Source organism: Anolis carolinensis, unplaced genomic scaffold (genome assembly GCF_035594765.1).
Source record: "Anolis carolinensis isolate JA03-04 unplaced genomic scaffold, rAnoCar3.1.pri scaffold_12, whole genome shotgun sequence".
Classification (NCBI taxonomy): Eukaryota; Metazoa; Chordata; class Lepidosauria; order Squamata; family Dactyloidae; genus Anolis; species Anolis carolinensis.
The window spans coordinates 7,357,252-7,382,695 of NW_026943823.1; the positions used below are offsets into that span (position 1 = coordinate 7,357,252).

Consider the following 25,444-nt stretch of genomic DNA (forward strand, 5'->3'; position numbering starts at 1 on the left):
TAATGCTAATATTGTGCTATGCTAATAATATAATATATTGTATGTACATATAATTTATAAGCCACTCTGTGTCCCCTTTGGGGTGAGAAGGGTGTAATACAAATGTAGTAAATAAATGCAGTAAATAAATAAATAATAAATAAATACATTTTAGACATTGAAATCCTGATAAATGTATGTTGGTTAAAATTATTTTTATTTTTAAATATTGTATTGTTCTTTTGTTGTTGTTGTTGTTTTTGCACTACAAATAAGACATGTGCAGTGTGCATTGGATTTTTTTTTTTCAAATGATAATCCTGCCCCTCAACAGTCTGAAGGATTGTGGACCGGCCCTCGGCTTAAAATGTTTGGGGACCCCTGCTCTACTGTATAATTATAATACTGTTTTATTGTTGTATATTTGGAGTTGTGTTGTAATTTTTTTAATTAAAGCAAGATCTAAATAAATAAATAAAAATGATCGGTGGGATGAAGTCTTCAAAGTCCAGCTGGCTTTGCAAAGACTCTTTTGCCATGGCATCCTGAAACCGCCATGCCTCAAGAGGGCGCTGTACTTCGGCCCTTGGCCGCTCTAGCTGGACTTTCCGCGTCTCTTCTGCTCACGCCTCTTGCCCACTTCCGGTTTCCGGCAAAGCCTTTCTTTTCCGAGCTGTCGACGTCGCCGGCAAGATGGTGAGTGGTTTGTATCCGTTTCCATCCTCTGCCGGGAAGCAAGGAAGGGACGAGGGACGGCCCGGAGGGTGCGGGGGAGGCCGGCCGGAGCAGTTGGAGGCCTGCCGGAGAAGCATCGCGGTTGTTGGGGAGGCGGAGATGGGCGGGACCGGGGCCGAGCGGGCTGAGGCCTAGTACAGGCCGCAGGAGCCTTGTATCATTTGTGGCCTCAGAGGAGGCCTTTCAGACGTCAGTTCAATCTTTCCCTGCGATATTTCTATGTGTTTCAATGCTTTTGTTGCTGCTTTGTCTCCTCTAGGGGCACAATTAAACAGGAAAAAAACTCTTTACAGTAGTCTCACTTATCCAAGCCTCGCTTATCCAAGTTTCTGGATTATCCAAGCCATTTTTGTAGTCAATGTTTTCAATACATCGTGATATTTTGGTGCTAAATTCGTAAATACAGTAATTACAACGTAACATTACTGCGTATTGAACTACTTTTTCTGTCAAATTTGTTGTATAACATGTTGTTTTGGTGCTTAATTTGTAAAATCATAACCTAATTTGATGTTTAATAGGCTTTTCCTTAATCCCTCCTTATTATCCAAGATATTCACTTATCCAAGCTTCTGCCGGCCTGTTTAGCTTGGATAAGTGAGACTATATATATTACATGTGACCAACAATGAATGTGGCCAGATGTTATTTCTCTTGTAATGCAGGCCTGGGCAAGCTTGGGCCCTCCAGGTGTTTTGGACTTCAACTCCCACAATTCCTAACAGCCTACCGGCTGTTAGGAATTGTGGGAGTTGAAGTCCAAAACACCTGGAGGGCCCAAGCTTGCCCAGGCCTGATGGAATGAGTTTGTGGAATTACAAAACAAATCAGGCATAGGCAAAAAATTCCTACCGGCTGTTAGGAATTGGAATCCAAAACACTTGGAAGGCCCAAGTTTGACCATACCTAGATTTAATAGCTTCTGCTTCTTGTATCTGAACTTGTGCGCCAGTTGTGCTCGTACCTTCGGAAGTCAGACATGGCCACGGTGGTCCATGCTCTCGTTACATGTAGGATAGACTACTGCAATGCGCTCTGCATGGGTTTGCCTTTGAAGACTGTTTGGAAGCTTCAAATAGTCCCAGCAAGAGGCAGCCAGGTTAATAACTAGGGCAGCATACGGGGAGGGACCACCCAAGTCCCATGTTATGTCAGCTCGACTCAGGCATGTAGCGGGGGGGGGGGACTTGATGGCCTCCCCCACCCCCCCCCCCCCCAAAAAAATCTCAGGATGGTCTGTGAGAAGGCCTTACTGGTAAACTGTTATGTTTAGTCATATTATGATCGGATCACCATGCTCAATATATCCCATATGCATACCCTCTCTCACTCAGACTCAGCCCCCCCCCCCCAATAAAAAACCTGGCTCAGTAACTAACTGGCAACCAGTGGAACCTCCACTGGTTGCCAGTTAGCTTCCGAGCACAATTCAGAGTGCTGGCTTTGGCCTACCGTTTCCCCTAAAATAAGACATCCCCAGAAAATAAGACCTAGTAGAGGTTTTGCTGAATTGCTAAATATAAGGCCTCTCCCGAAAGTAAGACCTAGCAAAGTTTTTGTTTGGAAGCATGCAGGATCGGTAAATGTACATGCCATAGATTGTTGTACATGGAAATAAAGGTAGTAACAAGAAATAATAGTAATAATATTATAATAACTTTATTCTTGTATCCCACCTCCATCTCCCAGAAGGGACTCAGGGCAGCTTACACAGGGACAAGCCCAACAACAACATAAATTTACATACGAACAGAAATTTAAAACAGTAATTTAAAAACAGTATAGCGATAAAATATAATATAGAAATTCTTGAAAGGATTCACAGTTAGGTTATGATGGTTTGTGATGACAACTACTGTACAGTAGATAATACATTTTCATTTTTAAAAAATTCAACCATGTGAATTCTTCTTTGTGGAAAAATAAGACATCCCCTGAAAATAAGACCTAGCGCCTCTTTGGGAGCAAAAATTAATATACAACACAGTCTTATTTTCGGGGAAACAGGGTAGCAAAGTTTTTGTTTGGAAGGATGCCCGCCAAACAGAACATTACAGCATGCAGGATCAGTAAACTTACGTACCATAGATTGTTGTACATGGAACTAATGGTAGTAACATGAAATTATTGATAGGATTCACAGTTTGTCTGGTTATGCTGGTTTGTGATGACAACTACTGTACAGTATATAATCATAGTATATGTCCATTTTTTGTTCAATAATAAATGTGAATACTTCATGGAAAAATAAGACATCCCCTGAAAATAAGACCTAGCGCATCTTTGGGAGCAAAAATTAATATAAGACACTGTCTTATTTTCGGGGAAACACTATATAAAGCCCTAAACAACCCCGGCCCAATCTACCTGTCTGAACACATCGTTCTCTATAAACCACCGCGGAGATTAAGATGAGAAATGGTGCAGGGATGTGGGTTTACTACGTAGGACAACTAAGGGCTAAATATTCTCAAAAGCTTGATTTTGAAGAGCCACGTCTTCAAATCCCTAAGAAAGGAGGACAGTGTGGGGGACTGTCTAATCTCCTTGGGGAGGGAGTTCCAAAGCCGGGGGGCCACCACCGAGAAAGCCCTCTCCCTCGTCCCCACGAACCACACTTGTGACGGTGGCGGGACCGCGAGGAGAGATTTCCTTCTTTTCCTAAAAGCCAATAGTGTAAAACCACATTGCTTCATGCTATGAAAACAAACTTGCTCTTTTTTGCCAGGTGAACGTTCCCAAAACCCGTCGGACATACTGCAAGAAATGTGGCAAGCACCAGCCCCACAAAGTGACCCAGTACAAGAAGGGCAAAGAGTCTCTGTATGCGCAGGGTGAGTTGCAGAATTAGGCGTCTCTCTTATTCTGGGTTCTCTTCTTGCATTGGCTCCATCTCTTTGTGAACATGCTCTATTGCTGTGGTGCAAATTCGTTAAACTTAACCATGCATTATTGTTCTGTGCTCCTTCTGTGCTCAATAGAATTTCAGCTAGTATTGCACTGATTTCCAAATATATCTTTTTTATTTGTTAAAAGGGTTCCCTTTACTATGTAAATTTTGCTTTTGTTTAGCGCAGCTTCTATATATCTGAAATATGTGAAATAGTTGATATCACTGAGAAGAATGCCTGTTTAAAACGTATTTCTTGTGAAGACAGAAGACCAGGGTTTTCAAGATAGTATTTCTTTAACTGGAGGATTTCTTTCCTGCAGGAAAGCGTCGGTATGATCGCAAGCAAAGCGGATACGGTGGTCAAACAAAGCCTATCTTCCGCAAGAAGGTGAGCTGTCAGTGCAAACTGGGGAAACTTGGATCGCATTCTTAGGGGATCTTGTGGCAAGCCTTTCCCTTTGAAGAATTAATCACTGCTGGACTAGATCCTAGTTTTTAATGGGGTTCAGGCAATGTCATTGCTGTCTGTGTTTCAAAGTTGAGAAAGGCTTTGAAAAACTTCCTTATCTCCACAATTTCCTTCATGGAATTCTTCAAATCTAGCAGCTTGTCTGAAAATTCCCTCAGATTGTCTCCCTGTTCAATAGTTGGGGCAGTTGAGGGAGACATTCGATTTTGCAATTCATCCCAAATGAGTCCTGGGGTTGTCTTTCAGGCAAAGACTACAAAGAAGATTGTGCTAAGGCTGGAATGTGTGGAACCCAATTGCCGGTCCAAGAGGATGCTGGCCATTAAGAGGTGCAAGCACTTCGAGTTGGGAGGAGACAAGAAGAGAAAGGTACTCCACCTTAGCGCTGGGTTATTCTGGATATACTCAGGCTATTTCTTAGATATACGCCTGCATAATTGTTGCCTACTTAAGCCATGGATATTGGGAGACAATAACTTCAGTTGGAGCTTTTTAGATAGATAGATAGATAGATAGATAGATAGATAGATAGATAGATAGATAGATAGATAGATAGCAAATGGTGCAGTATAATGAAATTACAGTAAAAGTGTTGAAAGGATAGGTGAAAAATGCTACTTTTCTGAAGGTTGAAAATATTACATCTTCTAATGTTTCATAGGGGTATTTTGACTTGATAGAATTTTATTTGTTGTATTTGTTATGAGAAAACTCAACAAATGAAATTGAAATCAATTTCTACATATATTTTTACTTGCACTGGGACACTTTTGCCAATTTAGGGGTGCCCTGTGTCATGATAAATCTTTTTTTTTCCCTCATGGCTGTGCCATCTACTTAACTCTGTTTTGTTCTCCCTCTTCACAGGGCCAGGTCATCCAGTTCTAAATGTTCATTTTCACTCTTTGCCATGAATCACAATAAAATAACCTATTGGAGAATTGTGTTTCTCGTTGCCTTTGTGGTATAGCAGGCATGAGCGAACTTGGGCCCTCCATGTGCTTTGGATTTCAACTCTCACAATTCCTAGCAACCGGTAGGCTGTTAGGAATTGTGAGAGTTGAAGTCCAAAACACATGGAGGGCCCAAGTTGGCCCATGCCTATGGTATAGTAGCCTGATGACCTTCCTTATCAGCTGTGATAAGATCGGGCTCTATGGGGAGTTGACCTATAGGCGAGGAGGCTCTATAATGGACCGAAAATGTAGCAGGTCTTGTAAAAAAAATCTTAAATGACAAGTTGCTGAAAGGAAAACATTTTATTTCATAAAATAGAAACAATCATGACATATATGTTTGTTTGCCATTATTTTAAGTCAAGTGTCTTCATTGTGTCCATCATAAATTTTCTTCATCCAGTCAGCAGCAACTCAATACACACAATTGTGAATCCTACCAAATAGTCTTCCTTCGCTTCCCCTGTCTATTGCCAGCAACATAGTCAGGTAAGGAGTGATGTTGAGAGGCACGTCCTAAAGCAAACGGTCATTTGGGAGAGGGGACAAACCATTTAAGCAACCACAGTCCTGATCCAAAATGCCCCTCCCCCCCAGTCTAAATTGGCCCTAAGCAGCCAGGCACCTATGGTTTTGTTCTAAGTGGCTGGGAAGTTTAAAGTAACAATTAAGTTCCAGCCATTAGCTAGAATAAAAGGCTCAAAGTCAACTCTCAAAAACCCTTAGAATCTGTGGTTGTCTTTACTGGGCATGACTCATGTTCAAGGAGCTGCCTTACAACTTTGCAGCTTCCTACATTTTTGGTACAATGCACAGCCTGACATACCTTCCTATAGTATATCACGCTAGGGGAAGAATACAGGCCTGCCTAGGGATCTTTGACAAAATCTGCATCTAATTTCCTACATTCTCCCAATGAGGTAGCAACATAAAGATCTGGGAGGTTTTAATGATCTCTTTCCTGGGACCAGTTTGTGGGACTGATCAGCCCCTTTTGCCCAGAAAGTTTCACAGAGTTGGAAGAGACCACATTGGCTATTTAAGTCATACCTGCCTGCAGGAAAAGCACAATCAAAAAGTACCCAAGTTTGTTGCTATGGAATCCAGATTAGAAAGATGTTTTCCCTTTGAGATTTAGATGTCCGAAAGAGGGAAGTAAGGAGATAGTATACCAAAGTTTCCTGGATTTTAGGGCACCTTATAAGATGTCCTGGGAGCGCTTGGTTCCTTGGTCAAACATAAGTGCCTCCTTATTCACCACCGTCCGCAGCAGCACGGTGCCAGTCGGGTTCACCACTACTTTCAGGAATGAGATCCAGTTGTGCAGGCCCCAGTCTCTGCTCTTGGGGAGGATCTGCTGGATGGAGCAAGTGGGGTTGCAAGCCAAGCCGTTCCCAAGGATGGCAGTGGAGAAGGCAAAGGCCTGTGGGCCCCCGATCTCCTGCCGGTTCACCACCGCAATGGCAAATGCGCCTCCGGAGAGGGGCCGCTCCCACAGCTCAAAGTAGTTATCCTGGAAGGAACAATATCAAGAACAATAACATCTTATTAGACCTTGATCAGTACCACAAACTATCCTATAAACCAGGCATGGGTAAACTTTGGCCCTCCTCCTGGAGTTTTGGACTTCAACTCCCATAATTCCTAACAGCCTATCGGCTGCCATAAAATAACCAAGTCTTCACATGTTCAAGACTTGGAAGGTCTTGGGATCAAACATCTAAGACAAACACCTTCCCTTTTGAATTGATTGTCAAACTATTGAAAAATTCATGCCCATGTTTTAAAAACTCCTAAATCAAATTTTTGGCAGATACATTCTAAATTAATGTATGTTACCATACTCAATCTTTTCACCTTACCCCACAATGCAGATGTTTCCTTTTAATGTTTGGGACTCCGCACTATTCCAAGGAAAAGGTTTAGCACATTATGGAACTAAAATTTATGAAGACTCGGTAACAAAACTACTGGTGCTAATTCTTTTTAAAAATACACCAAATTTCTCCAGATTCTACTACATAAACAATATGGCAGAACCTATAGAGTAAAATAATTATTTTAAATTCAAAGGGACTTAAAAGTGTGGTTCCAGGAATAGGTTAACAGTAAGCCAGGTCAGTATTCCTATAATAATGAATACAAGGGCTGCAGCTGCCACCTTGAAGTAGGTGTTCCAGTATTTTTGCGTGTGAAATAATAAGCCAAACAAGAATCTACTGCCTGTCCTGTTTTGCAAGGCAGAAAATGCAATAGTTCAATGGCAAAAGATTGTAGATTATGGTTATAGAAATGCTCTGAGGTGTCACATAGTAGGCATGCTTGCTCTGGAAATAAATGCACTTCAAAATGAGAAAGCTGATCTGAATGGGCCCATGATGATGAAGACTGGGAGAAAGATCACCACCACCTGTACATTCATAGCATGAAAGTGGAGACCACTCTGCTCACAGAGCTTTTTGCCATCAGACTGGACAATCTAATAAAAAACCTTTGATGTTCTTATCGGAAATCAGTTGTGAATCAAAGATAATGAAAGTCCAGCTTGTGGTATAACTGCTGGACTGTGTTTTGCCCTCCCAGGAAGGCATCCATACCTTTGTAATCCGGTATCCTTGCTTGCCCAGTGGATCCTGGTTGATGGCGATCACATCCTTGTTCTGGAGCAGGGCCTTAGCCTGGGGATTTATCCGGCGCAAGTCGTTGGACATGAGGAGGGGGGCGGCCATGATGGCCCAGAGTGCCATTTGAGTCACTTGCTGGTCCCAGCTCAGCCCAAAGTCCCCAATCACCAGCTGGAAGGGGAGATGGAAAAATTGCTGCATTTCCTCCCATAATATCGTGTACATTGCTCTTCTTCCCCCTTCTGTTCTCTGCCACATCCCAATGGCTAGCTTGTTTCTTCTCTAGTTCAGGGATTCTCAACATTTGTTGTTTTGGACTTCAACTCCCAAAATCTTTGACAATACTGGCTGGTGCTTCCGAAATGAAGTCCAAAAGCTGAGAGCCACTGCTGTTGTTAAAAATGCACTGTATTAAGCAAGCCATGGGTTCACCAGAAACATGTGAGAACATTTACAGAACACAATGTACAAGTAGGAGCAATTCACCCCACAGCAGTTGGCAGCAAGTATGGAATGGCATTGCATGTGACGTTAGCATCTGTATGTCTTTTTAAGAAGCCACAAACTCACCATATCTGGGTCATTCCAGCCTCCTGGTCCAGCAATGTCCACAAGGCTGTCCTGGTGGTAAGACGTCCAATCCAAGACATTTTTGACGCTGTTCCAGGCATCGTAGATGTCGGCATAATTCCTCCAGTAATTGCAGTACTGTTTGATCTCTGTGTAGTTGGGCTGCCAACATAAAGCAGGAGGATCTGCTTAGTGTTGGTGCTGTTTCAAAGTACCCCTCCCTCTCCATTCTAGCTTCAATTCAGCCTAAATATCTGGAAGGCGAAAGGTTTCCGTATCCCCAAAATAATCCCTGCATCTCATGGCCTCTGAAGCATGGTCCAAAATCCAAACTTAATTACGAAATATAAGCTTGTATTTAACTTCGCTTCCGTTTGTTTAGCCAGATCTGGAATGCTTTCCTTCTCCTTAGCCTCTTTAAAAAAAATACTAGAGCTACTTGGAAATCATGGAAGGGCTAAAAAGGAAGTAGAGCAACACAAAATGGTAAAGTTGGAAGGGACCCCCAAGGGCCATCCAGTCAAGCCCCCGCCATGTAGGAAAACACAATCAAAGCACCCCCAATAGATACACCCTCCTTACCTCCTGCATGGGTCTCTCATAGAGCGGCCATTCACATGAGTAGACAATGCTTCTCCCGGTTTTATTCAAAGCCTGAGACATGGTTTTATAGCCTGGGGACAAAGGGAAGAACTCCTTAAAGAACACATCAGAAAGACTTCAGCCCCGCCAAAAACCCACTCATTTCCACTCAGAAGGTGAAGGTTTTCAAGGTAACCGACAGCTATGCATCCGACAAATAGCTATCAAATACTACATGGATGGGAGAAGGCGAATCAGTATAGTGCTTTGAGTGATGGACTGTGGCTTTTGGGTTCGAATCCACTCGGCCACAGAAACTCATTGGGTAAGTCACACCTCTTGGCCTCAGAAGAAGGCAAAGCTCTGCTCTGAACAAATTTTGCCACGAAAACCCTATGGTAAGTCACCTTTGGGCAAGCGTGGGCCAACTGCGACCCTCCAGGTGTTTTGGACTTCAACTCCCACAATTCCTAACAGCCTACCGGCTGTTAGGAATTGTGGGAGTTGAAGTCCAAAACACCTGGAGGGCCGAGGCTTGCTCATGCCTGCTTTATGGTGAGCTGGTCTGGGATGCTACCTTCTGCCAGGAGCTCCAAGGTGCCAAAGGAACAGCCGTCGAACTTCAGCAAGTCCACTCCCCAGTTGGCAAAGGTCTCTGCGTCCAGCTGGTAGGAGCCAAAACTGCCAGGGAAACCAGCACACGTCTTGTTCCCAACGTCTGCGTAGATGCCCAGCTTCAGCCCTTTGGAATGGACCTGGAGCACAAAGAATTAGAGAAGAGAGTTGCATTGCTTTCGGCCCTAAAGGTTTCAATAGAGGCAAGACGGGCTATAAAACTGCAGGACACAGGAGAGTGTGGCTACCATCTGCAGAAGGGAAAAGGTGTCAAATGGTAGTGGCTTTGAAACGGGTCCGGATGGCCATCTGTCGGGGGTGTTTTGATCGTGCTTTTCCTGCCTGGCAGAAGGGTTGGACTAGATCCTTATGATCTAAGGACTTATGATCCTCTCAGCTGGACTGACAAAATAAACAAGCATCAACTCACATAGTCGGCCAGTTTGCCGATCCCACTGGGAAAGCGTTTGGGGTCGGGCTGCAGCCTGCCCTGCTCATCCCGGGTGGGAGCCATCCAGCAGTCATCAATACACAGGTATTCGTAGCCTATGTCTTTCCACCCGTCGGACACCATCAGATCCGCCATCTGCATAAACAGCCTCTCGCTACAGAGGGAAAAGGAGAAGTCAGCAAAAAAACGAGAAGAGGAGGTGGCAACCCTGCACATGATCAGGCCATTTGCCAACCAAGTCTGTTCTGCTGAAACAGAATATCAGGAGTGCATTTTCCCCCTGCATCATTCAACTAGAGATATTTTGGATATATTCCTTTGGAGAGCATTGGGAAGTGTTAACACCCCATGGAAATTGTTGTCTGTGCCTTGCATTTTAATAAACAAACACTTGCTCTTTCTTCGGAATATTTTGCCTTCTATGGGAGAAGCATCACCTCCTAAAAACTTTTATTTTATCCACTGTTTACACACATCATTGAGAGAAAGAATGAAAGAAGCTGGGGACAGCAGGGCGTTTGTACAATAATAATAATTTATTTGTTTGACCAGTCATACGACCATTTCAAAGTGCAACATAAATAAAAACAAGGCAAAAAGGATGGGAGGACAGGCAGCTGACCATCTGTTTGCCGACAAAATCTTATTTTCCTGATTCTTCTTTCAGGAAATGTGCTCTTTTCTTGATAGCTTTCAGGATAAAAAGGCTTACTCTAATTATGGTAGATCTTTCTTGTCCTTGCAAGAGGACTGTCAGAAGATCATTTCTGTTGGGGCATGGCGTTTGTAGTGAAAACAAAGGCAGGGAACCTGCATCATCATAAGCTATTTTGAGTCTATGCTATTAAAGCATGGCATTAATAATAATAATAGTAATAATACTAATAATAATTTATGAATAGTAACCACAAACCTTGGAGCATTGCTATGGATATTTGGATGTTCATTATATAAATACCGAACTCCCAGCAGTTACGATGCTGTATATGCATCTCATGATATCACAACTCTCGAACAGAGTACTAGACATTATAATTATTACAACATCATTATAAGCTCATAATTATTTATAATATAATTGTGCAATTATGTGATCATATAACTATTATAATATTACCAAGAAGTTCACCCTAATAACATAGTCTATGATAATATAGTTCTATCATATAATTATAATAATTATGAGCTTATAAGTATATTCTACAATCATATGATTATGATAATATTATCAGGAGAGTCACCCTGATTGTCTATTATAATATAATTCTGTTTTAATAATCCCATTAATATTATAATTTAATAATATTAATTTATTATATAGAAAGGTAAAGGTTTTCCCTGACGACAAGTCCAGTCATGTCTGACTCTGGGGGTTGGTGCTCATCTCCATTTCTAAGCCGAAGAGCTGGTGTTGTCCGTAGACACCTCCAAGGTCATGTGGCCGGCATGACTGCATGGAGCGCCGTTACCTTCTCTATTGATCTCACATTGGCATGTTTTCGAACTGCTAGGTTCGCAGAAGAATTTATTATATAATTATATTATAATTCATTATAATCATTATTATGTTACTATAAAATTACATTACAATAATCCCCTCTAACAAAAAGTACAACACCAAGGATTATAGAATGTCTTCCTCACCAAAGAAAGGGAATGAGTCTGGACCAGGCATGGGCAAACTTTGGCCCTCCGGGTGTTTTGGACTTCAACTCCCAAAATTCCTAACAGCCTGCGGTTGTTAGGAATTGTGGGAGTTGAAGTCCAAAACATCCGGGGGGCCAAAGTTCGCCCATGCCTGGTTTACACACACTCTCACAAACCTAGAGGCTGTTTTCTATTTACAAAGGATGTTTACCATCTCAATTAAGAAAACAATTACAACACAATGATATTAGACTATGTTATCTTAGAGAGATTGCAGAAAGAGAAGTGGTGACTCTGTTATCACATTTCCTGGGACTAGTTTAACTTGTTTTTAGACTATGAATAATCAGCCCGGTGGAAGATCTTATGACCTGGGCTTCAGTGAATTTTCCCCAATGACTGCTTATTATTATTATTATATTTATTTATACCCCGCTTTATCTCTCCCAAAGGGACTCAAAGCATTAGTATACAATTTAATGCTATACTATATGCAAACATTCAAACAGAATGAAACAAACAGCGCTAAGAAAATTCACAGTCGAAATCTATCAAAACATATTCGAAGTGCTTCCCTAAAACCAGTTCCCCTTTTGATGCAACAGAGAAGGCAAAGGTCGAATTTTCCAGACCAGAGCTTGTTGTCTTTTGCTGTCACAGCTGGAAAGGCCCAAAGACCTTGGAAGCATCACAATCAGATCTTCGAGCTATGCAAGGATAAGCTTGGCTACTCCTTGGATGGGGAACTATGGGCAATGGCAAACCACTTGCAAGGATTATCCTTGATTTAAGAAACCCTATAATAAATCATATAATGAAGTTAAATCGCTGTGCTGCTGAACTTGCTGACCAAAAGATTTGCGGTTCAAATCCATGGAGTTGGGTGAGCTCCTGCTGTTAGCCCCAGCTTCTGCCAACCTAGCAGTTCAAAAACATGCTAATGTGAGTAGATCAATAGGTACCGCTCAGGCGGGAAGATAACAGTGCTCCATGCAGTCTTGCCGGCCACATGACCTTGGAGGTCTTAGAAATGGAGATGAGCACCAACTCCCAGAGTCGGACACGACTGGACTTAACATCAGGGGAAAAGTTTTACCTTTACTATAATGAATCATTGGATACCTAAGCACATCCCCAAATACTTTCTCCCTCTATGAGCAGCCCTATTAAGGAACCATAAGGTAAAGGTAAAGGTTTTCCTCCTGACATTAAGTCAGCACATCATCAGTTCATACACTCATAGGATCCCCAATCCTATCACATTTATTAGTATTATCTACTTGGTAATCTCAGGAGGACATTGGTCTCCAAACAGGCTGTTTGATGACCGAATTCTTGCTTTTTGAAATTGGCAATAACATATGTGGCCATTTCCCCCCACGACAGAATATTATGCTTATTTTTCAACCTTCCCTTCCTAACCTTCTGCCTACCTAGCAGTTCGAAAGCAAAATGTGAGTAGATAAATAGGTACGACTTAAAAGCGGGGAGGTATTTTGAGGTACCTAGAAAGGCCAGAAAAATGCTGGTGATTTGATCAAGGAGGAAAGTTTACGAACAAAGCTCTTCGGCAGAGAGATGGAGCAAGAGCACAATAGAGCAAGATGGCCGGAACCAAGCACAAGCCTCCAAGATGCCAAAGATGGGAAAAGCCTATACACACACACACACACACACACAATTGTTTGTCCTGTCTGTGTATGAACGGCATTGAATGTTTGCCACGTATGTATGTTCTGTGATCTGCCCTGAGTCCCATTCAGGGTGAGAAGGGCGGAAAATAAATACAGTAGAGTCTCACTTATCCAACATTCTGGATTATCCAACACTTTTTTGTAGTCAATGTTTTCAAAACATCATGATATTTTGGTGCTAAATTCGTAAATACAGTCATTACTACATAGCATTACTTCGTATTGAACTACTTTTTCTATCGAATTTGTTGTATAACAAGATGTTTTGGTGCTTAATTTGTAAAATCATAACCTAATTTGATGTTTAATAGGTTTTTCCTTAATCCCTCCTTATTATCCAACATATTCACTTATCCAACATTCTGCCGGCCTGTTTAGGTTGGATAAGTGAGACTACTGTATTATAAATTTAAAAAATAATAAATAAATAAATAACCTCTTTGGTGGTGCAAGAGCTTATTCTCACAAATTTATTTATCTACCATATTTATCTCCTGCCTTTCTCTATCCCGAGGGGAACTTGAGGCTTACAAATGGCATTTATACAGTGCCTTGGGCGTTAAACACAGGCATGAAATAGAATTATTAAAATTAAAACAGGCATTAAAACATAATTAAAATACATTCCAGTATGAGACACTGTCTGAGACACACAAACTATCTGATGACGTTGACTAAAGTCCATGCAAGTCTGTGATATACAGTAGAGTCTCACTTATCCAAGCTAAACAGGCCAGCAGAAGCTTGGATAAGCGAATATGTTGGATAATAAGGAGAGATAAAGGAGAAGCCTATTAAACATCAAATTAGGTTATGATTTTACAAATTAAGCACCAAAACATCATGTTATACAACAAATTTGACAGAAAAAATAGTTCAATGCGCAGTAATGTTATGTTGTAATTACTGTATTTACCAATTTAGCACCAAAATATCATGATATATTGAAAACATTGACTACAAAAATGCGCTGGATAATCCAGAACGTTGGATAAGCAAGACTCTACTGTAGAATTATAAAAATTCAAACAGGCATAAAAACGTAATTAAAATACATTCCAGTATGAGACACTATCTGAGACACATAAATTATCTGATGATGTTGAATAAAGTCCATGCAAATCTGTGATATATTTGTTAGTGTGAGCAGCTAAAGAAATTTTTTTTGGTTTATTTAATTTTTACCCCTCTTCTTTTTTTTCTTCCTCTTCTAATTCTTTTTTCCCTTTTTTCCTTTTTCCCCCTCTTTTCCCTCAATTTTGTAATTTATTTTATTGTATGTTTTTGTCTCTGTTTATGTTGCAAAGAACACTAATACAAAATTATTTTTAAAAAAAAAGATATTCTTGACCTTGCAAAACTACAACTCCCTTAGCTCCACAGCATAAGCACTTGGCTTTTTTGGGTGGGAAAGAACCTTAAAGGGCCCCCAATGAGTGGCTCTGGCTCTTCCAGGTGTTTTGGACTTCATTTCCCAGAATTCCCTGCCGTTGCCCAAGCAGGCGAGGGCTTCTGGGAGTTGGAGTCCCTTGGCGGGCCTTACCTGACGCACTGGAGTGGCTCCTGCCCGCAGTCGGTCTGGCAGAGGAAGCGCTCCCAGTGGAGCCAGCCCATGGGCGGCGTGCGGGCCAGGCCGTTCTCCAGGGCTCCGCTCCACCGCGCCATCCCCAGCAGCACAAGCGGGAGCAGCCCGGCCATGGCCGCCATCCTTCCAACTCTGGAGCCGCCTCGCTCCGGAAGAGCCCGCCAGCCAATCGCAGAGCCCCGCCCTCGCCGCTCCGCCAATCAGGACGCGATCCGACTAGCGCCGCGAGGAATGACCAATCCGGTGCCTGAGAGGCGGGACCGCAGGAACAAAACTTGCTCCCACTGGGAAGCTTAACCCCTTCGCTCCCGCAGGACTTTTAAAAACACATTTCTTTCCTCAATCGAGGAATCCAGGGCCCTTCCACACAGCTATACAACCCAGAATATCAAGGCAGGAAATCCCACAATATCTGGGTTGCTGGGATGTTTAGCCATGTTCTAGAAGCATTCTCTCCTGACATTTAGCTAACACTCCAGAAGACAGGAGCAGAATTCAAAACGATCTTGACAGACTAGAGAGATGGGCCGAAACTAACAAAATGAAGTTCAACAGGGACAAATGCAAGATACTTCACTTCGGCAGAAAAAATGGAAATCAAAGATACAGAATGGGGGACGATGCCTGGCTTGACAGCAGTGTGTGCGAAAAAGACCTTGGAGTCCTCGTGGACAACAAGTTAAACATGAGCCAACAATGTGATGCGGCAGCTAAAAAAGCCAACGGGATTCTGGCCTCATCAATAGGGGAATAGCGTCTAGATCCAGGGAAGTCATGCTCCCCCTCTATTCTGCCTTGGTCAGACCACACCTGGAATACTGTGTCCAATTTTGGGCACCACAGTTGAAGGGAGATGTTGACAAGATGGAAAGCGTCCAGAGGAGGGCGACTAAAATGATGAAGGGTCTGGAGAACAAGCCCTATGAGGAGCGGCTTAAAGAGCTGGGCATGTTTAGCCTGCAGAAGAGAAGGCTGAGAGGAGACATGATAGCCATGTACAAATACGTGAAGGGAAGTCATAGGGAGGAGGGAGCAAGATTGTTTTCTGCTGCCCTGGAGACTAGGACACGGAACAATGGCTTCAAACTACAGGAAAGGAGATTCCACCTGAACATCAGGAAGAACTTCCTCACTGTGAGAAGGGCTGTTCGACAGTGGAACTCTCTCCCCGGGGCCGTGGTAGAGGCTCCTTCTTTGGAGGCTTTTAAGCAGAGGCTGGATGGCCATCTGTCGGGGGTGCTTTGAATGCGATTTCCTGCTTCTTAGCAGGGGGTTGGACTGGATGGCCCATGAGGTCTCTTCCAACTCTACTATTCTATGATTCTATGATTCATTTCGCCCACATCCATGGCAGGCATCCTCACAGGTTGTGAGGTATATGAAGAAACTAAGCAAAGGAGGTTTATATATCTGTGGAATAATGTCCAGGGTGGGAGAAAGAACTCTTATCTGTTGGAGGCAAGTGTGAATATTGTAATCAATCACCTTGATTAGCATTGAAAAGCCTTGTAGCTTCAAGATCTGGCTGATTCCTGCCTGAGGGAATCATTTATTGGGAGGTGTTAGCTGCCCCTGATTGTTTCATGCCCGGAATTCTCCAGTTTTCAGAGTGTTGTCCTTTATTTACCGTCGTCTGAAAACAGGGGAATTCCAGATGAAACAATCAGGGCCCGCTAATAATAATAATAATACAGTAGAGTCTCACTTATCCAAACTAAACGGGCGAGCAGAAGCTTGGATAAGCGAATATCTTGGATAATATGGAGGGATTAAGGAAAAGCCTATTAAACATCAAATTAGGTTATGATTTTTACAAATTAAGCACCAAAACATCATGTTAGACAACAAATTTGACAGAAAAAGTAATTCAATACGCAGTAATGTTATGTTGTAATTACTGTATTTACAAATTTAGCACCAAAATATCACTATATATTGAAAACATTGACTACAAAAATGGCTTGGATAATCCAGAACCTTGGATAAGTGAATAATGATGATGATGAATAATAATGATGATGAATAATAATGATGATGATGGTGATGATGATGATGATAATAATAATAATAATAATAATAATAATAATAATAATAGGCCACCCTACTGGGATCTACACACATTATCCGAAAATACATCACACAGTCCTAGACACTTGGGAAGTGTTCGACTTGTGATTTTGTGATACGAAATCCAGCATATCTATCTTGTTTGCTGTCTCATAATAAAATAATAATAATAATAATAATAATAATTTTATTTTTGTATCCAACCCCATCTGCCCAGAGAAACTTGGGCTGGCTCACAAGGTCACATTATAAAATACAGTATCAATACATTTAAAACAAGAGCACATAAAAAAGCATGTAAAACAAGCATATAACCATAAAACAAGCATGTGGACAATTTCAACAGAAAGGGGGAAACCAGGAACATGAACTCAATCTGGCTGCCATTATTTTAAAAAAACTCCAAAATCAGGACAGTACATATAGAAAAACACTCAAAAAAAGGGGAATTCCAGACAGGAAACAATCAGGGCCAGCTAACACCTCCCAACAAAGGATCCCTCCAGGCAGGAAGTAGCCAGGCTTTGAAGCTGCAAAGCTTTCCCATGCTAATTTACACGGCGCTCCCATAACCTGTCGTTCCCATTTTGGGAAGAAGCGCCTCCAGTTGTCTGCGATGCTCTCGAACCAAAGGACAAAGACCAGTTGGCAGTTATGCAGCCCATGTTTTATTATTTCCGACCTTCCACCATGATGATGTGATAGCCAAACTTGGTTTTGACCGGAGGGTCTGTGTAGACGGGTTTGTCCATGCTGCTGACCGGCAGAGCAAAGGCGGCTTCCTGGAAGGGTCCCACCATGGAGCCCCTGGCCATCCAGCCCAGGTCGCCCTGAAAAGGCAGCACAGAGAGACTCTTTGAGCTGCAAACAGAGATGGGGAGCCTACCTGTAGTAGGATCATAGAACTAAGGTATTTTGGAAGTTGGGGCCCATTTTTGCCTTGGACATCATAGGAAATCTACCCTCCATCTACCAATATTTATGATCTACTTTCTGCCTATTCCTACTTTGAAATGTATCTCTATCTATTTATTTACAGTATTTATATTCCGCCCTTCTCACCCCGAAGGGAACTCAGGGCGGATCACATTGTACACATATAAGGCAAACATTTAGTGCCATATACACATAGAACAGAGACAGAGACAGACGCAGAGGCAATTTAAACCTTCTCCAGTTTCCAGCTTCCTGAGGGTATGCTTGATTCCGGCCACAGGGGGAGGAGCTGCTTCATCATCCACTGAGACGGCAACTTCCTCATTCCAACGGCGGCGGGATGATTTTTTTTATGGTGTCGTAAATTAGCCTCCCCACATATAAGTGGTACCTAAATTTCCTACTTGAGAGCTGCAACTATCTTTCGGGTTGCTTAGGTCAACAACGAACAGGGACTATTTTTTATTTTAATTGTCAGGTGCTCACCCTGACACGGGCTGGCCTTGAACTCATGACCTCTTGGTCAGAGTGATTTATTGCAGCTGGCTACTAACCAGCCTGCGCCACAGCCCGGCACCTGTCCCCTCACATTTAGACTGCAAGGGTTCAAATCAGTATCCATTCAGACAGGATGAAATTTGCTTGCTTCCTGAGAGTTTTGCTTTCGCACAGAGACTTCCAAAATAGCATGTCTAACATTTTCCTTTTTTGATCCGATTGCTGATATTTTAATAGCTCTGTAGAGTAACATGTTGCTTTGACCTTAATTTTTATTTGGTTAATTCCCTGGCTGCCAAGCACAAGGCTTCGCTCCTGACCATTAAACCCAGGTCAGACTAAGGAAAGTGTTCCCAAATCTGACAAAAATATTGCTATTGGGACAATAATGCTACTATATTATTATTATTATTATTATTATTATTATTATTATTATTATTATTAATTATTATTATAATAACAATAATATCCCACTTTATCTCTCTGAAAGGTGACTCAAAGCGGCTTAACATAAAAACATTAGCATATAGCTTAAAATATACAAATATTAGGAATAAAATTCCAAATGAAACCAGAATACTTTCTCTTAGGAATGCCAGATTTTGAAATGGATTTAAGAAAAGACATACTATTTAATTACTTGGTGACAGCGGCTAGAATAATTTATGCTAAAAACTGGAAATTGAAAGAAGCACCCCGGATAGAGGACTGGATATTGAAAATACTAGACATTACAAATATGGATAACTTAACACAATGCCTTAAAAGAAACCAAGGCATACCAAAGAAATCAGCTGACTGGACTCTTTTGAAAGAATATTTAAAATAAGATAAGAAAAAAAGTAGATTCCCAACCATAAAAAATAGCATGAGCAAATGGGAGGATGTGCTTCTTTAAAGAAAAGAAATGTATATTTCTATATAAATATACTAGCTGTGCCCGGCCACGCGTTGCTGTGGCGAAGTATGGTGGTATGGGAAATAAAGTATTGAGGAATTGTGTATTGTATATTGATAATCTTATATTATCTGCTTAGAACTGGATTATATGAGGCCCTGTATAAAATGCACACTGAAGTGGATTATATGGTAGTGTGGAGTCAAGATAATCCAGTGCAAAGCAGATAATATAAGATTATAACTGGGTTATATAGCTGTGTGGAAGGGCCTTGAGTCTACACTGCCATATAATCCAGTGCAAATTAGATAATCTATGGAAGAAGCCTAAGTGAGGCCTAAATCTGCCTGTCCCCTGGGCTGAGTTGGTTACTAGGAGACCAAGTGGGCAGAGATTAGTCCTCTAACTGGCAGCAATTGGATAAAAACAATTATTGCTCTCCCTCTAATTAGGACTTTATTTTTCTTTTCTTTTTGTTGTATCAACCTAGAGGCGTGGATGATGGGTTGTGTTGTCAAATTTCGAGGTTGGGGGGTCTGTAGTTTTGTGGGTCGCCGTGATGCCATCACTCATTTATATATATAGATGGACATTTTTGTTTTCAAACCTCGATGTAAGAGATCGGAAGTTGACAAACTTTTTTTTTCTTTCTCGCTATTTTCCTACTTTTCTCTATCATTTATGTTCCCCCACTTTCAATGTTAAAAAAAAATACTCGCGGATCTGTAACTATACATCTGCAACTTTATTCCGGTTTTTTTTTCCTTTTCTTATTTAATAAATTTTAATAAAAATTATTAAAAAAATAAAAATATGCTAACATTAAAACAGAATAATAAATAAATATAATAGAGATGCACACGTGCATACATACCCCTTGCCTGGCTTTGTCCTCGCTGTATTGGGAGGCAACTTCACTGAAGCGCATTCCAGCCTTTAGCTTTTCCAGGGCTTCCAAGGCTCGGCTCTGCTTCTCACAAAGAATATGCCTCACCTTTGAAAGTCAGACAGAGATTAGATGCCACAAAGAAGACATGCAAAAACACTTTTTTACTGAGCCTCTGGTGCAAGGATGGGGTGCCCATGGACGTTTACATATTGTGTTATTGGACTGCTGTGAGTTTTCCAGGCTGTGTGGCCATGTTCCAGAAGCATTCTCTCCTGACGTTTCACCCATCTATGGCAGGCATCCTCACAGGTTGTGAGGTCTGTTGGAAACTAGGCAAGTGGGGTTTATGTATCTGTGGAATAATGTACAGGATGGGAGAAAGAACAAAGTATTCCCCAGGCAGGAAGCAGCCAAGCTTTGGAGCTGCAAGGCCATTCAATGCTAATCAAGCTGGCCAACTGCAACATTCACATTTACCTCAAACAGAACATCTTGGACATTCCACAGACATATAAACCCCACTTGCTTAGTTTCCAACAACCTCTGAGGATGCTTGGCAGAGATGTGGGTGAAACGTCAGGAGATAATGCTTCTGGAGCATGGCCATACAGCCCGGAAAACTCACAGCAACCCAATCATGTTAATGTTACATAGTGTAGGGAGACATGACAGGCATTTCAGCTTGGCAATACAGTAGAGTCTCACTTATCCAACATAAATGGGCCGGCAGAACGTTGGATAAGTGAATATGTTGGATAATAAGGAGAGATTAAGAAAAAGCCTATTAAACATCAAAATAGGTTATGATTTTACAAATTAAGCACCAAAACATTATGTTATACAACAAATTTGACAGAAAAAGTAGTTCAATACGCAGTAATGTTATGTTTTAATTACTGTATTTACAAATTTAGCACCAAAATATCACGATATATTAAAAACATTGACTACAAAAATGCGTTGGATAATCCAGAATGTTGGATACGCGAGTGTTGGATAAGTGAGACTCTACTGTATTTTGAGCTCTCCGTCTCTGTGGGAGTTAAGACCCTCTGAATCAGGGATAGTGAGGTTTACATGTTCTCTGGTTGTAATTCCCTAATAGTGGCTGATGGAGTTATAGTCCAGCAACAGGACCACAATGGAATGCTTACAATGACAGAATATAAGCCCTTAATTGAATCTTTAAACGTGTATACTAACAAAATGGAGCCTCCAGTGGTGCAGCAGGTTAAACCGCTGAGCTGCTGAATTTATTTTTATTTTATTTATTTATTTATTTATTTATTTATTTATTTATTTATTAAACTTGTATACCGTACTCCCTGTTTGGCTCGGAGCGGTTTACAGAAATATATTAAAACAATACACTTAGCTTTAAAATAACAATAAAAACAATAAAAACAACAATAAAAGCAACAATAAAAACAGACATAGCCCCGAGTTTTTCACCCATTGAAAGCTTGTCGGAAGAGCAAGGTTTTGCAGGCCTTCCGAAAGGCAAGTAGGTCTCGGGTGGTTCGAGTTTCAACGGGCAAGGAATTCCATAATTTACTGACTGAAAGGTCGGCAGTTTGAATCCAGGGAGCGGAGTGAGCTCCAGCTGATAGCCCCAGCTTCTGCCAACCTAGCAGTTCGAAAACATGCAAATGCGAGATCAATAGGTACCGCTCCGGTGGGAACATAACGGCACCCCATGCAGTCATGCCAGTGGCCACATAACCTTGGAGGTGTCTATGGACAACACAGGCTCTTCAGCTTAGCAATGGAGATGAGCACCAACCCCCAGGGTCGGACACGACTGGACTTAATGTCAGGGGAAAACCTTTACCTACTAACAAAATGTTTGGGAAGGTTTCCAATTCGAAAGAGAATAGGCCGGTGCCTACCTTCACAGAGCTGCCTCCTCCTTTGGGGCCCTGGCTCTTCTTCTCCGCAGCATCGCCGCTCGAGAAGGATCCCCCTTCGAAGAGAAAAACAGAGGCAACAGTAAGATATGCTTGGGACCAGGGGTCCCCAAACTAAGGCCCGGGGGCCAGATGCGGCCCCTCCAAGGTCATTGACCTGGCCCCTGTCCTAAACTTGAGGCTTAGGGTTGACCTAAGTCTACCTGGTCTTTGGGGGCCCCTTTCCTTACCTATGGTCTTATGAGATCGTCTAGATGGTCTTTGAAGGTCTCTTTGCTTAGCTACAGCCTTATGAGACCATCTAGATGGCTTTTGGAGGTCACTTTCCTTACCTATGGTCCTAGGAGACTGTCTAGATGGCCTTTGAAGGTTCCTTTTCCTTACCTATGGTTTTATGAGATTGTCTAGATGGCCTTTGGGGATCCCTTTCCTTACCTATGGTCTTATGAGACCATCTAGATGGTCTTTGGAGGTCTCTTTGCTTACCTATGGTCTTATGAGACCATCTAGATCAGGGGTCCCCAAACTAAGTCCCTCCAAGGTCATTGACCTGGCCTCTGTCCTAAACTTTAGACTTAGGGTTGACCTAAGTCTGAAATAACTTGAAGGGACACAACAACAACAATCCTAATTTTGGACTATGTCATCAGCGTGCTTGAGGAAGCAAAGACCACCAGCATTGAAGCGATGCTCCTACGCCATCAACTCCGCTGGACTAAAGGCCACGTTGTCCAAATGCCCAAAGATCACCGTCTCCCAAAGCAGCTACTCTACTCCGAACTCAAGAACAGGAAATGTAATGTTGGTGGGCAGGAAAAGAGATTTAAAGATGGGCTTAAAGCCAACCTTAAAAACTGTGGCATAGACACTGACAACTGGGAAGCCCTGGCCCTTGAGCGCTCTAATTGGAGGTCAGCTGTGACCAGCAGTGCTGCGGAGTTCGAAGAGGCATGAATAGAGGGCTTAAGGGAGAAACGTGCCAAGAGGAAGGAGCGTCAAGCCAACCCTGACCGAGACCGCCTTCTGTCTGGAAACCGATGTCCTTACTGCGGGACAACATGCAGATCAAGAATAGGTCTCTTCAGCCACCTAAGAACCCACCCTCAGGATCCCACAACTGGAAGACCATCATCCTCGAACTACGAGGGATCGCCTAAAGCAGGGGTCCCCAAACTAAGGCCCGGGGGCCGGATGCGGCCCTCCGAGGTCATTTACCTGGCCCCCACCCTCAGTTTTATAATATAATATATTGTATATACATATAATATTGATAATATTATAATGTAATACAATATAACACTAATAATAATACCATATAATAATATTAATTATATATTATATATTACATATAATATTACTAATAAAATTACAGTATAGTACTATAGTTCAATAAAGTAATATATAGCTAATATTGTGCTATGCTAATAATATAATATATTGTACATATAATTTGTAAGCCACTCTGAATCCCCTTTGGGGTGAGAAGGGTGTGATACAAATGTAATGCAGTAAATAAATGCAGTAAATAAATAAATAATAAATAAATACATTTTAGACTTAGGCTCGCCCAAAGTCTGAAATGATTTGAAGGCACACAACAACGGCAACAACAACAACCACCCTAATTAACTTGACTATCTCATTGGCCAGAAGCAGGACCACACTTCCCATTGAAATCCTGATAAATGTATGTTGGTTAAAATTATTTTTATTTTTAAATATTGTATTGTTCTTTCATTGTTCTTGTTCATGGAGCCCCCAGATGGCGTAGTGGACTAAGTGACTTGAAGGTTGGGTTGCTGACCTGAAAGCTGCCAGGTTCGAATCCCACCTGGGGAGAGTGCGGATGAGCTCCCTCTATCAGCTCCAGCTCCATGCGGGGACATGAGAGAAGCCTCCCACAAGGATGGTCAAAACATCAAAACATCCGGGCAATGTCCCCTGGGCAACGTCCTTGCAGACGGCCAATTCTCTCACTCCAGAAGCAACTCAAGTTGCTCCTGACACGAAAAAAAAAATTGTTCTTGTTGTTGTTGTTGTTGTTTTTGCACTATAAATAAGACATATGCAGTGTGCATCAGAATTTGTTTGCATTTTTTTTTTCAAATGATAATCCGGCCCCTCAACAGTCTGAAGGATTGTGGACCGGCCCTCGGCTTAAAAAGTTTGAGGACCCCTGGCCTAAAGTAAGTAAACATTCCTAGGTATCCAAACCACTTTCTTCCATACTGGTTTGGACCTGGACAGTGTAGATTGGGGCCTAGCTCCAGAATACTCTAAACCGCCTCACCTTTGCCCCCTTTGCCGCCACCGCCTTTCCCTTTGGGAGGCATCTCCACGCCTCTAAGCCCCGGAAGGAAGCTCAGCACCAAGAGGCGACTGCTTTTGACGTCACCAAGGCCTAAAGCGGATCCCGCTCCTGCGCACTAGATGGCAGCATGGCGCATCATAGAAATCAAGACTACATACAGGCAGCAACAGCCGATAGGAATTGTGGGAGTTGTAGTCCAAAACACCTGGAGGAAGGCCGAAGTTTACCCATGCCTGCATTAGATGGACCCTTGATATGATCTTCTTGGGGTGAGAGGCAAAAATTGGATAGTCATCTATCAGGAGTGCTTTAATTGTGCTTCTCCTGCACAGCAGAAGGGGGTTGGTAACAATTTGATGCCATAAAAACAACATACAGTAGAGTCTCACTTATCCAACACTCGCTTATCCAACGTTCTGGATTATCCAACGCATTTTTGTAGTCAATGTTTTCAATACATCATTATATTTTGGTGCTAAATTTGTAAATACAGTAATTACTACATAGCATTATTGTGTATTGAACTACTTTTTCTGTCAAATTTCATCATCATCATCATCATCATCATTTAATTACTTATTAATCGTCCTCCATCCACGATGCTCTAGGCGATTTACAAGATAAAAAAGGATAAAAATACATACATACAAATATTGATTAAAAATATTAAAATAGATTAAAAGCTCTAGTAAAGAGCCATGTCTTGAGTGCTAGGGTAAAAGGCCCCAACTCACGCATGGCTCTCAAATTTGTTGTATAACATGTTTTGGTGCTTAATTTGTAAAATCATAACCTAATTTAATGTTTAATAGGATTTTCCTTAATCTCTCCTTATTATCCAACATATTCGATTATCCAACGTTCTGCCGGCCCGTTTATGTTGGATAAGCAAGACTCTACTGTACTGAGAGGGACATGGGTTTAAAAAGAGAATTTTCAAAGATACTTGTGATGGTTGTTGTATGTCTTTCGGGCTGTGTGGCCATGTTCCAGAAGTATTCTCTCCTGACGTTTCGCCCACATCTATGGCAGGCATCCTCAGAGGTTGTGAGGTATGGAAAAACCAGTTTCTCACAAGCTCTGAGGATGCCTGCCATAGATGTGGGCGAAATGTCAGGAGAGAATACTTCTGGAACAT

At 41.9% G+C, this 25,444-nt stretch overlaps 3 protein-coding genes across 3 annotated transcripts; 1 reads left to right on the forward strand and 2 right to left on the reverse strand.

Moving 5' to 3' along the window:
- Positions 1 to 523: 523 nt before the first annotated feature.
- rpl36a (ribosomal protein L36a) lies at positions 524 to 5,017 on the forward strand. The gene is made up of 5 exons (XM_062963970.1): positions 524 to 675; positions 3,443 to 3,548; positions 3,928 to 3,995; positions 4,323 to 4,445; positions 4,944 to 5,017. The coding sequence occupies exons 1-5, from the start codon at positions 673 to 675 to the stop codon at positions 4,962 to 4,964; spliced, it is 321 nt and encodes a 106-aa protein (XP_062820040.1). The 5' UTR covers positions 524 to 672; the 3' UTR covers positions 4,965 to 5,017.
- Positions 5,018 to 5,320: 303 nt separating this feature from the next.
- On the reverse strand, positions 5,321 to 14,985 carry gla (galactosidase alpha). Its single transcript, XM_062963966.1, has 7 exons — positions 14,759 to 14,985; positions 9,854 to 10,028; positions 9,386 to 9,563; positions 8,809 to 8,900; positions 8,227 to 8,388; positions 7,630 to 7,827; positions 5,321 to 6,545 (listed from the first exon to the last, which is right to left on the reverse strand). The coding sequence occupies exons 1-7, from the start codon at positions 14,920 to 14,922 to the stop codon at positions 6,231 to 6,233; spliced, it is 1,284 nt and encodes a 427-aa protein (XP_062820036.1). The 5' UTR covers positions 14,923 to 14,985; the 3' UTR covers positions 5,321 to 6,230.
- Positions 14,986 to 17,512: 2,527 nt separating this feature from the next.
- Positions 17,513 to 24,430, reverse strand: pin4 (peptidylprolyl cis/trans isomerase, NIMA-interacting 4). The gene is made up of 4 exons (XM_062963969.1): positions 24,286 to 24,430; positions 21,978 to 22,051; positions 20,074 to 20,193; positions 17,513 to 17,697 (listed from the first exon to the last, which is right to left on the reverse strand). The coding sequence occupies exons 1-4, from the start codon at positions 24,326 to 24,328 to the stop codon at positions 17,539 to 17,541; spliced, it is 396 nt and encodes a 131-aa protein (XP_062820039.1). The 5' UTR covers positions 24,329 to 24,430; the 3' UTR covers positions 17,513 to 17,538.
- Positions 24,431 to 25,444: the final 1,014 nt, after the last annotated feature.